The sequence below is a fragment of the Leptonychotes weddellii genome, chromosome 7 (genome assembly GCF_054177405.1).
Source record: "Leptonychotes weddellii isolate Sample4059 chromosome 7, ASM5417740v2, whole genome shotgun sequence".
NCBI classification, from domain to species: Eukaryota; Metazoa; Chordata; class Mammalia; order Carnivora; family Phocidae; genus Leptonychotes; species Leptonychotes weddellii.
The window spans coordinates 85,748,536-85,759,740 of record NC_138375.1 but is presented as its reverse complement, the minus strand read 5'-3'; the positions used below and the strand labels follow the sequence as shown (position 1 = coordinate 85,759,740).

Genomic DNA, 11,205 nt, shown 5'->3' with positions numbered 1-11,205 from the left:
GGTTGCTGTCCTCTTGTTTTCCCAGCCTGTCTTCTGCGGGAGGGGCCTGCCGCGCTGTTACTCAGGCAACCCTGTTTGGGCGGAGTTGCCCTGCGGGGGATGGGCTCAGTGGGAATCAGTTTTTGGGGCTTTTGTTCTCTGGCGCCTTTCCCTGGTGGCTTTCCTCATCTATTCCACGAGTCAGAGCAGAAGAGACCGTTTCCAACCCTCTGCCTCAGAGCAGAGAGATCGCAGTCCGTTCTTCAGTGAGCTCTCCAGGCCACACTGTCTCCATTTCTGTCCGTGCTGCTATAAACTGCAGCAGCCTGTGTTGTGCGCCCCTCTGCAGCGCTCCCAGTCCTGCCTCCAGGTCAGGGCACGTCTCTGCCCTTTGTGCTTCTAAAACCGCCAGCCGCCCCCAGTTCGCACGCATGACCCCGCCGCTCTGGGTTTCCGTCCCGGGGACTGCAGTTCGCAGGCATGACCCCGCAGCTCCGGGTTTCTGTCCCGGGGGCTGCCCTAGAGTCCTTTCCCCGCCGCTACTGGTCTGCGAGTCTGTGCCCCGTCCCCAGCCCGCGAGGCTGTCGCTCACCGGAGGTGTAGGATCCCCACGGCCAGGCACCCTCCCACTGCCGTTTATCCTCCGATATCTGCCCGCGGAGTCATGTCTCCCCGCTTTGTACCTCAAAACCAACTGCCTGCGATATTCTGTTTGTAGATATCCAGCTCAATTCCAGGGACCAGCTGAAATAGGGTCCCCTACTCCTCCGTCATCTTCCCCCCCGACTCTGGTATTAACTCTTTAAATGTCTGGTAGAATTCCCCCGGGAAGCCATCTGGCCCTGGACTCTTGTTTGTTAGGAGATTTTTGATTACTGATTCAATTTCTTTGCTGGTTATGGGTCTGTTCAGGTTTTCTGTTTCTTCCTATTTCAGCTTTGGTAGTTTGTATGTCTCTAGGAATTTGTCCATTTCTTTCAGATTGCCCAGTTTGCTGGCATATAATTTTTCATAATATTCTCTTATAATTGTTTGTATTTCTGTGGTATTAGTGTGATCTCTTCTCTTTCATTCCTGATTTTATTTATTTGGGTCCTTTCTCTTTTCTTTTTGATAAGTCTGGCTAGGGGTTTATCAATTTTATTAATTCTCTCAAAGAACCAGCTCTCAGTTTTGTTAATCTGTTCTACTGTTTTGTTTTTTTTTTCCTTTGGTTCTATATCATTTATTTCTGCTCTAATCTTTATTATTTCCCTTCTGCTGGCTTTAGGTTTTTTTTGCTGTTCTTTTTTCTAGCTCCTTCAGGGAGTGTATTTGAGACTTTCTTGCTTCTTGAGGTCGGCCTGTATTGCATTACAATTCCTTCTTAGGACTGCCTTTGCTGTATCTCAAAGGTTTGGGACTGTTGTGTTTTCATTTTCATTTGCTTCCATGTACTTTTTTATTTCTTCCTTAATTTCCTAATTACCCCATTCATTCTTTACTAGGATGTTCTTTAACCTCCATGTATTTGTGGTCTTTCCAAATTTTACTTGTGGTTGACTTCAAGTTTCAGTGTTGTGGTCTGATAATATGCATGCTATGATCTCAGTCTTTTTGTACATGTTGAGGGCTGATTTGTGACCCAGTGTGTAATCTATTTTGGAGAATGTTCCGTGTGCACTCAAAAAGAATGTCTATTCTGCTGCTTTAGGATGAAATGCTCTGAATATATCTGTTAAGTACATCTGGTCCAGTGTGTTGTTCAAAACCATTGTTACCTTGTTGATCTCCTGCTTAAATGATCTGTCCATTGCTATAAGTAGGGTGTTAAAGTCCCCTACTATTATTGTATTATTATCAATGAGTTTCTTTATATTTGTTATTAATTGATTCATATACTTAGATGCTCCCAAGTTGGGGGCATAAATATTTAGGTCTTCTTGATGGACAGACCCCTCAATTATGATATAATGCCCTTCTTCATCTCTTGTTACAGTCTTTGGTTTAAAATCGAGTTTGTCTGATATAAATATGGCTGCTCTGATTTTCTTTCAATGTCCATTAGCATGATCGATGGTTCTCCATCCCCTTTACATCTTTATTTCTTTTCCCTTTCTGTAGCTGTATTCTGATTACTTTTAATGTATTTACTTCCCATCTTGTTCCTACCTGTTCCTAACAAGTAGTTAAAGTGGTAGTTCAAACAGGAACATGGTACAGCTGGATTAAAAATAAAATGAATAAGGAAATCAGGCAATGAAGAAAAACTGTATGAGGCCAAGGTATGGTTAGTGAACAGAGAACACAACACTGTATGGTCTTCTGCAGTTCCTAGAGTCGCCCTCGTTTGGGTTCTGAAAATGATCAATTATGTGATTCATACTGAAACCTAAGAATAGACTGGTGTACAGGGACATCTTTTCTTCCTACTGGAACTTGAGAACAATTGATCCTGTGGATTCCCATAAAGGAAATGCTGTGAGTAGAAAGCTTAGAATTAACACTGGAGATCAGGGAGCTCTGTGGCATTTTTCTGAAGAGGTGTAACAAAGGAATCATAGATTTTTCTTTTATTTTGCATTGGTAAATGAGCAATATTAGTCAGTCATAAACAGGCCTAAGAAAGTCATGGATAAAACACTTTAGTGTCAGTCTGACAGGTTCAGCGTGGTGTGTGTGTGTGTGTGTGTGTGTGTGTGTGTACAGGATGTCTGTAGGAGCCAAGAGTGCTGCTGTGTCTAGTCTTGAAAATTCTAATCGGCAAGGAAAAGGGAGACACTGATCTGTCTTTAATTTGAAAGATGTTTGCATGTGTTTTGCATAATGTTAACACTTAAAACAGTTGGCAAACTTGAATAAGAATTCTGTGCCAATAGTTTATACATTTTTGGCTTTTCACTTCAGGATACAACTTTGTACAACCTCATTGCGTAATACCAGCTTCATCCATTAGGTCCCTACTGAGGCCATAGGTCTCTCTCACTGCTGATCAGCTAGACATTTCAGGGCACACCGTGTGGAAAATGCTAGTGACCTTTGTCCAGTTTTATTGTCATTGCAGTGCTAATGCTAGCCTTGCAATATTTCCTGGCAAGAAAACTTCAAATGATATAAAGGGGAAGAAGAGAAATAGGAACTATGCCTCAAAGTGAGCAAAATGATGAACCTCGAAGGGAAACGAATGCACTTTATTCCCCCACCCTACCCCTCCACCTCGATCTGCCCCAGGCTCACCTATTATTCATTAGTGCCCTCCTTTCTTCCTTCTTCCACCTTGAATCTTCTTTAGAAGTGCATATCTCAGCCCAACTTACATCTGTATTCCACCCGAAGGTGGGATCTCCACAAAAATCCAGCCAGTGGCGGGCAAGGAAGGGAAGGCACAGGACCGCCCCCTGTGTTGGGGCCTCTCACCCGCCAGTGTGCACTCGGGTCACGGCTGTGCAACCCAGCCGAAATGTTGCTGCACGGCCCACATCACTGGTGTCTGTTTCTGTGTGCTTAGCTTGAAAATTGCCTGCCGTGGGCTGAAAGTGCTCCCAATTTTAGCATTTGTTGTGAGCCCACATCTGCCTACTCGTCCTGAAAGCAAAGCTGTTTGCATGGAACTTGATTGAAAGTGAACATGCCAGAAGGAAATGCTGCTTTTCTCCCATCCTGCTGGCATGGTTTCTTCTCTCTGTAGCTGCCTGTTTGCTTACAGTGTTATTCTTTGCTTTCCTGTTCTTTCGGTTGATATTCAGGGCCTGACCATCTCTCTCACTGGGAAGTTTTTCGGGTTCAGTATAATTGCTGACGAAATGATTTTTTCATTTGCCTCAGAGGACTGAATGGTTGAATCAGCCCAAGGACATGTATTTGGTATTCTGCTTGCTCTTGCAGAGCAGATGCCTTCCATTACAGAATTTTGAGGGAGTTATTTAGAAAATAATAAAACTAACAGCTAAGCATGGACTTTTTTGTCTGTATCCTGCATCGTTGCCAACTTTACTGTAATTATGTCATTCGGGGAAAGCGCCTAACCATTTCCCTTCCCTGGCCCCTTTGTATTGCAAAAGAGCCGAATTGTGGCCTTACTTCCAAGGAAGTAAATCAATTGTGGCCATATTTCCAAGGAAGTAAATCACATGCAAGAAGTCATCAGGGATTTTAGAAGGGTTTGTTGAGTAAAATCTTGAATGGAATGGCAAAGGGAGCCACGCTGAGAACAATCCTGCCGATAGGGGTCATGGAAAGTTAGTGGAGGTGACAGCGCTGTTATGGGTTAATGAAAAGCCCTAGGAAAAAGAAGTACAAGAGTCGCTGGAAATTTATGACTTTTTGGTTGTGCTTTTCCGTGAAAGAACGTATGCGTAGTTGTAGTTTTACCTGGTTAATAAGCCAGGGCGAGTGGTACAGAAACATCATCAGTAATAGCCTAATGGAACCCTAGAATGATGTGTCTTTTATTCATGGGAACTTAGCTACAGTGGAAAGGCTCAAATGACCTTGAACTTTCCCCATAGTTCGTTCTAAAAATTTCCACTTGCCTCCTGCTGATCTGTAGCTTTAGATCAGGGCTATCCAATAGAACTTTCTGGGCGGATGGAAATGCTCTATATCTCCGCCATCCTGTACCGTAGCCACCAGCCACATTCGGTACTGAGCACTTGAAATATGGCTAGTGCAAGTAAGGAACTGAACTAGTAATTTGACTTTAGTTAATTTTAATTTAAATTTACCTAGTCACATTTGGCTAATGATACCATTTTGGATAGGGCAGCTGTAGATCCTTAGGAGTCCCCAGAGCTTCTGGGGGGCAGGGGTGGACACTGGTAGAGATTCAAACTTCAGTTGGTGTAAGGGGGTAACCCAAGCAAAGAATTAGTCAAGTCCCAATTTTGATCCCAGTCTGATTTACAATCTGGAAATGTCCCTCTTTCCCACAGCACATACCCTGTTCTTTTGAACATCTGCTGTTGTATTGGGCAGAAAAGGACTGGGTATGGTTAGCCAGGCTCAGTAGGGTCAGCGAGACAAGGATAAAGAAGACACTGCATTGAGATTTAGCAACATTAGCACTCTGCTAGGAGGCATCACTTGATTTCATATTAAAGCCCTTTAAAAATGTAGACTAATCTGGAAGTCTGTTATCCATAATAAACCTCTGTGTTTCTGTGCATACTACTGATAAGAAGGTCTTGAATTCATGGCTGGGTTGTTAAAATTCCCGATGTTTCCCAGCAGCTGTCCTAGAGTCTGCACCCGTGGACCGAGCAGGAGTGGAAAGCTCCCCGGTGGCGGACACCACGGACCTTTCACCTTGCCGGTCACCCTCCACTCCTCAGCACCTCCGTTATCGTCAGCCTGTAGGTAAGCTCAGAAGGAGCCGTGGAAATATAAACGCAAAAGGTAGTTCCTAGCTTTGGAATCTTTCTTTTGCCTGTTGTACTCCCAAAATATTTTTTGGTCTCAGTTGCTAAAATTGTTGGAAGGAAACAATGTTACTCTCAAGTAGTGGAGAAATGAATGATTAGAGAATATGTCATTAGTGTAACTAATGCTGATTTGCCCCATCATTGCAATGCGCTCTGTGGAGTAACATGAATCAAGAGGCTTGTCCTCAGAGGATGGCTGGTTGAAGAATCTCAGTGCTGCCTTTACCAAAATGTTCCCGGGCTCTGATAACCTTGTCGTGAATCCCAATGCAGTCTGTATTAAATAGGCTCATCTGGGACACCACAATTTTGGGGGGACCTTATTAAGAAGAACACTATTTTACCTAAAATAAGGTCCAGTTGGATTAATAGCCATTAGTGCAATTGCTGGGTCGTAGGGTAGTTCTATTTCTAACTTTTTGAGGAAACTCCATACTGTTTTCCACAGTGGCTACACCGGTTTGCATCCCCATCAACAGTGTAAGAGGGATCCCATTTCTCCGCATCCTCGCCACCATGTGATTTCACTCATATGTGGAATCTAAGAAACAAAACATGAACATAGGGGAAGGGAAGGAAAAATAAAATAAGCTGAAAACAGAGAGGGAGACTCTTAATTTTAGGAAACAAACTGAGGGTTGCTGGAGGGGAGGTGGGGGGTTGGGGTAATTGGATGATGGGGATTGAGGAGGACACTTGATGTAATGAGCACTGGGTGTTATATGAAACTGATGAATCACTAAATTCTACCCCTGAAACTAACACATTATATGTTAACTAAATTGAATTTAAATAAGGAATTTAAAATAAAATAAGGTCTAGTTGCATGGGACCCCAATTATCATTATTGTTCATGTGGCAGAAACTGGTGTATTTTCTATAGTTATGAAAATTATAAAGCATTACCCATAATTTGTTTTAGAACATACCAAATATCCTCTAATTGGAGGAAAAACCATCAGACCAAAAGGTAGAAATCTTTTATCTCCCCACTGTTCAAATAAAAAAATTCAAATAACAGTTGTTTTTTGAAACATTTTTACAGTGGTTTGCCATTAGGGTCTGCATTCAGATAACGTTTTCCTACTAGGAATTACAGACTTTAAACACTTTTTAAACCTTAGAAATATTTAAAAACAAATTAAACGGATGTGTTGTTAATCCTTACATTTTTCTTTACTAATCAAAAACAAAAAAACACAGCAGTTGTTTTTGAAATGTTTCCTTTTTTCTCCTCAAGCTAGAAAACTATTCAGATGTGAAACCAGATTCACCCCAGGTAATCCAAGTAAAATGTAAACATTTTTTGACTTTCATACTCCTGCTTTAAGTAGAACAGTTTAGCAAAAGGCTCCAAATGGCCATTTCATTTGTAGCCTTGGTCATGTGGTAGAAGTTGTTGTCATTGGGATCAACTCCAAGAGAAGCTAACCTGGGTCAGGCTGTTGTTAGAAAACTCACCCAGATGGATATCAGCCCTTGGGGAGTGGACCAATTTCTGGCTCCTGATCAATCACAGATCTCCCTGACGTTTGGGTGGTTCTGGTAAATGAAAGTGGCAAGCAGGACTCCCCTGGCTTGTTACAGGGTCTGCTTTGGGGTTAGCCAGATCTCTCTACTACTCTTAGAGCTTTGGTCAGTCCAGGCCTTGGTAACTTCCTTGACCATTGCCACATGGGACAGACCCCCTCTTGAGTTCATGGTAACCTGGAAGAGTTTGGGGCCAAAGCCTATGGAAGCAAAGCTCAACCAAGGTGAGAAATAAATACTATTCACTTGATCACTATTATCAGGGCTCTGCTTTATAGTCTTTTTTCATATATTTATATTCATATATAAAATTTTTAAATTTATATAAGCATTATTTGGAAATCCTCATCCTGTTTGTGAATTAAGTCCTTTGTTTCTTCTCTGATGTGACTACATCCCAGAGACATAGGAGCATGGGAAGGAAGCTGAAATCTGTGACAAAATGGAGGATCCAAATGGGGACAGTGTCACACATTTTCTTGCCATTTAGCTGAAATTTTGCCTGTTCATCTGTCTACTCGCCACCTCGTTCCACAAATATTTAAAGGCTACTGCTAGAGGAGAGGGTAGAGCTGTTCTGTGCTTTCTACTTGCGTGTATTAAGCAGCTCTTTGCCTTGCCTCATATTTATTTATTTTAAGCATGACTAGATCACTTTAGGGGCAAACTGATAAAAACCCTTCAGGTCAGAATCACAGTGAGTTATTTTCACTAAAAGCCTGAATGAGGAAAAAAGTGAGGTTGACATCAGTATTATCAGATGCTGTGTGTAAAGTGTCTGAGGAGAGAAGGGGCTGCAAAAGGGTGCTCAGAGCATCCTTTTGATTTTAGAATGCATCCTCACTTTAGAGGTGTTTTGAGCAGAAAATTCTATCGGTAGTATGATGTAGGAAATTTTTTAAAAACTTTTTTATATTGAGATATAATTCAAATATCATAAAGTTCACCCTTCTCAAGTATACAGTTCAGTGGCTTTTATATGTTCACGAGAGCGGGCAGCCATCACCACCGTCTCACTCCAGAGCATCTTTATTACCCCAAAAAGAAACCTTGTGCCCATTAGCAGTCACCCCCCCATTCCCCCACCCCCCGACCCCCGGCCTCTGGCAACTACCAATCTACTTTCTGTCTCTGGGCATTTACCTCTCCCAGACATTTCATATGCATAGACTCATACAATACATGCCTTTTTGTGATTGACTTCTTTCGCTTAGCATAATGTTGTCATGGATCATTCATGTTGTAGTAGGTATCATCCTTCATTCCTTTTTGTGGCTAAATAATATTCCCTTGTATCGCTCTACCACATCTGGTTTATCCATTCCATGGTTGATGGACATTTGGGTGTTTGTACTTTTTCGGTTGTTGTGAGTAATGCTGCTAGGGATATTCACGTACTAGTTTTCGCGTGGATATGCTTTCAGTTCTCTTGGGTTTGCACTTAGAGTGGAATTACTGATGTTTAACAAGGACAGTACAGGGCGTCTGGCCCAACCCTTCATTTAGTGCAGGAATGAAAATGAGAATTTTCATTACAGAATATTACCCACCTGCCTCACCATGCCATTTCCATTCTTCTGCATAACCAGGACAGACGGCCGATAACTCCCACTGCTCTGTTTCGCCGGCGTCTGCTTTTGCCATTGCCACGGCAGCGGCAGGACACGGAAGTCCACCAGGTGAGTGGGGCTGAGCGGCCACGTGCAACTGACGGGAATGTATACTAAATCAGTGGCGCTTGCCTGCCGGTGTCGGTGAGACACCGGGCAGCTCACTAAGAAGGCAGATTCCCAGCTCCCATTCTAAGTCAGCGTGTCAGATGGCCTTTGATTTACTTATTTATTTATGTACTAACTTATTTTTAATTTTGTTATTTGAGTATAGTTGACACACAATTTGACACTAGTTCTGGGTGTGCAGCCGAGTGATTCAACATCTCTGTACGTTATGCTGTGCTCACCACAAATGTAGCTACCATATTATTGACTATATTCCCTATGCCGTGCCTTTTATCCCCCTGACTTACTCATTTCACAGCCAGAAGCCTGTATCTCCCACTGTCCTTCACCCATACACTGTCTCTTAATAAGCGCCTTCAGGTGAGTTTTATACTGGTGTTGTGTGGGTGATACTTTGAAGAACTTCTGTGTCACAGAAGGATGTGATATTTCTCCCATGTTGTTTATGGAGTTCTCTAACCTTTTTAGCCAAATTACCAGGAACAAGTGTTTCCTTCATAATTGAGTAAAATGGTAAAAGCATATACAAGGCGGTCGGGAAGGCTTGTGGAGGGAAGGGGGGTGGAGGGACTATTGCTTAACAAATCTGTATGTGGTTTAAACAGCTTTGTTGCTGTGGGGGTCTTCACCTAAACTAACCCCATGGGTTTTGATCATCACGCTTTGTAGAACCATGAGTGAGGGTGTATTTTGTCAATTAGCCATTGTTCACCTACCACAAAAGAGTCCATTTCCAAAGCCTATGAACCTGTATTCAACAATAGTAAGTAGTAAGTACTATCTGTGTGAATTCTTTCTAAATTGAAGTAAGAACAAACAGAGATGTTCTATAATGAACATGAACTACCATAGGAATTATACATACATATGTATGTATCCCATCTGAGTGGAAATCTTTGCAGATTAACCACATTCCACCTCCAGTATTTTGTCACACGTGATGCATTGGACGTAGTCAGGAAATTGGGGTATATTTGCTCTAACTGTTCTCAAAACCTTCCCCCCAAATTCCCATCAACATAACACAAAACAGCCAATAACGGTAATAGCATTGATGTCTTGTCAATCCATTTGACTTCTGGTGTCGACTCCATTCATAATAACGAACATCTCTTTGGTGAAATGATGAAGGAGTCTTCACTCCTCTCTCAGCAGAATTGGCTACCAGCTGCGATTTGTTGAGGTCCTCTCCTCCTGTCTTTCGTTCTCAGAAGCTAGTCCATATTTGGAAAAAGTAATGTACAGAACTTCCTCATAGGTTTTATCATTTAAATATCGTTCATGAGGAAAGAGAGTTTTTATGTTAATTCTCCATGAGCCTATTTACGCATTTGCTGGAGGCTGGGGAGGGGGAAGGTCCTTCTTTTTCACCTGGGATTGCAGCAAAGTTCTGATGAGCTTTACAGAAGGGCATCTGACTTAGGCTTGTGCGTGCATAATGGGCCAGAGGATAAAGGAACCAAAACAGCCAAGTCTTCCGCACCATTGGAACACTGCCATTTCTGCTGCCTTTCTTCTTACTTCTCCCCTGCTACTGAAATACCTTAGGAAGAAGGCTCCCTTCAGTGAGCCAGCTGAGGAGGGGTGGATGGTGATTGCCCATAGCCAGTGCGGCGAGGGAGGCTCGCCTGATCCTGAATGAGCGCACTGCTTTTTTATGACCATGCTGCTGGTGTTGCCTGGAATGTGGTCTGGTGCCACCTGATTCCATTTTAGAAGTCAGGGAAATAAGGGATTGGATTTGGCGGTGGCTGTGGCCCTGCGGTAAGGGTGGCAGGTTGCACATGGGTCAGTTGCAGTGGCTAGTGGCGGTGAGAAAGGGGGTTTATTTTGGAGTGGGGGCCAGTATATTCCTGGCCGTATGGTGTGCAGATTGGGCTTCCATGTTTCAGGCTTTCTTCAGGTTCCCTCCTGCTTTAATCCTCTCCCACTCCTACCCCCATCTAAATACACAGGAGTCTGGCAGCTCTGGGTTAGACTGGTCAGTTAATGAGTATGTTTTCAAATATTCACTGCAGGCATTTGCATGTGAAGCCATTTCTCTTTAATTGCTTGGAAGGCTTTGCTACTTCATTAAAAGGAACTTAAAATTTAGCAAGAAAGTGGACAAAGTTTTCTTTGTAAAGACCCCAGACAGGTTGCACTTGCTTGGCCCTGAGGGCAGAGAAAGCTGATTTTATTTGTGGAAGGTGGCCTGGGGATCCACTCTCCAGGGTCTGGGCCTGCCTAATTTCCACACACACTGGAAAAGCCTGGGTTTTCCCCCCACTGGTTTCTTTTAGGACCTAGATGCCAGCCCTTTCCAAAGATAGGCAGGTCTCTCCTTCCATATCATGTTCCCTTTGCCTCTATTGGCGGTTCCTCATTGGAGATGAAGGAAGGCCTAATTCTGTGGGTATATTTGCAACCCTAAAGCAATCCTTGTTAACTTCACATTATGAAGATTTAACAGTGTATTTAGTACTTGCCTTCTGATTGGCAGCCAAGTTACATTGGGCCCACTTATATAGTAAGATCCAGAATTTGGGGGCCTAACACTTATATAATTGCCTCAAAGA

The 11,205-nt window shown here is 42.9% G+C and overlaps 1 protein-coding gene across 5 annotated transcripts in view; it reads left to right on the top strand.

The window, feature by feature from the left end:
* Nucleotides 1-11,205, top strand: part of RASGRF2 (Ras protein specific guanine nucleotide releasing factor 2) — a 235,114-nt gene that overhangs the window by 132,819 nt on the left and 91,090 nt on the right. For 2 of the 5 annotated variants that reach the window (XM_081826629.1, XM_081826627.1), the window contains exons 16-18: nucleotides 5,185-5,313; nucleotides 6,619-6,657; nucleotides 8,498-8,587. In XM_081826629.1, coding sequence (XP_081682755.1) covers nucleotides 5,185-5,313; nucleotides 6,619-6,657; nucleotides 8,498-8,587 — 258 coding nt within the window. The remainder of the gene's footprint in view (nucleotides 1-5,184; nucleotides 5,314-6,618; nucleotides 6,658-8,497; nucleotides 8,588-11,205) is intronic. The other 3 variants (XM_081826628.1, XM_081826630.1, XM_081826631.1) reach the window with 3 other exon arrangements.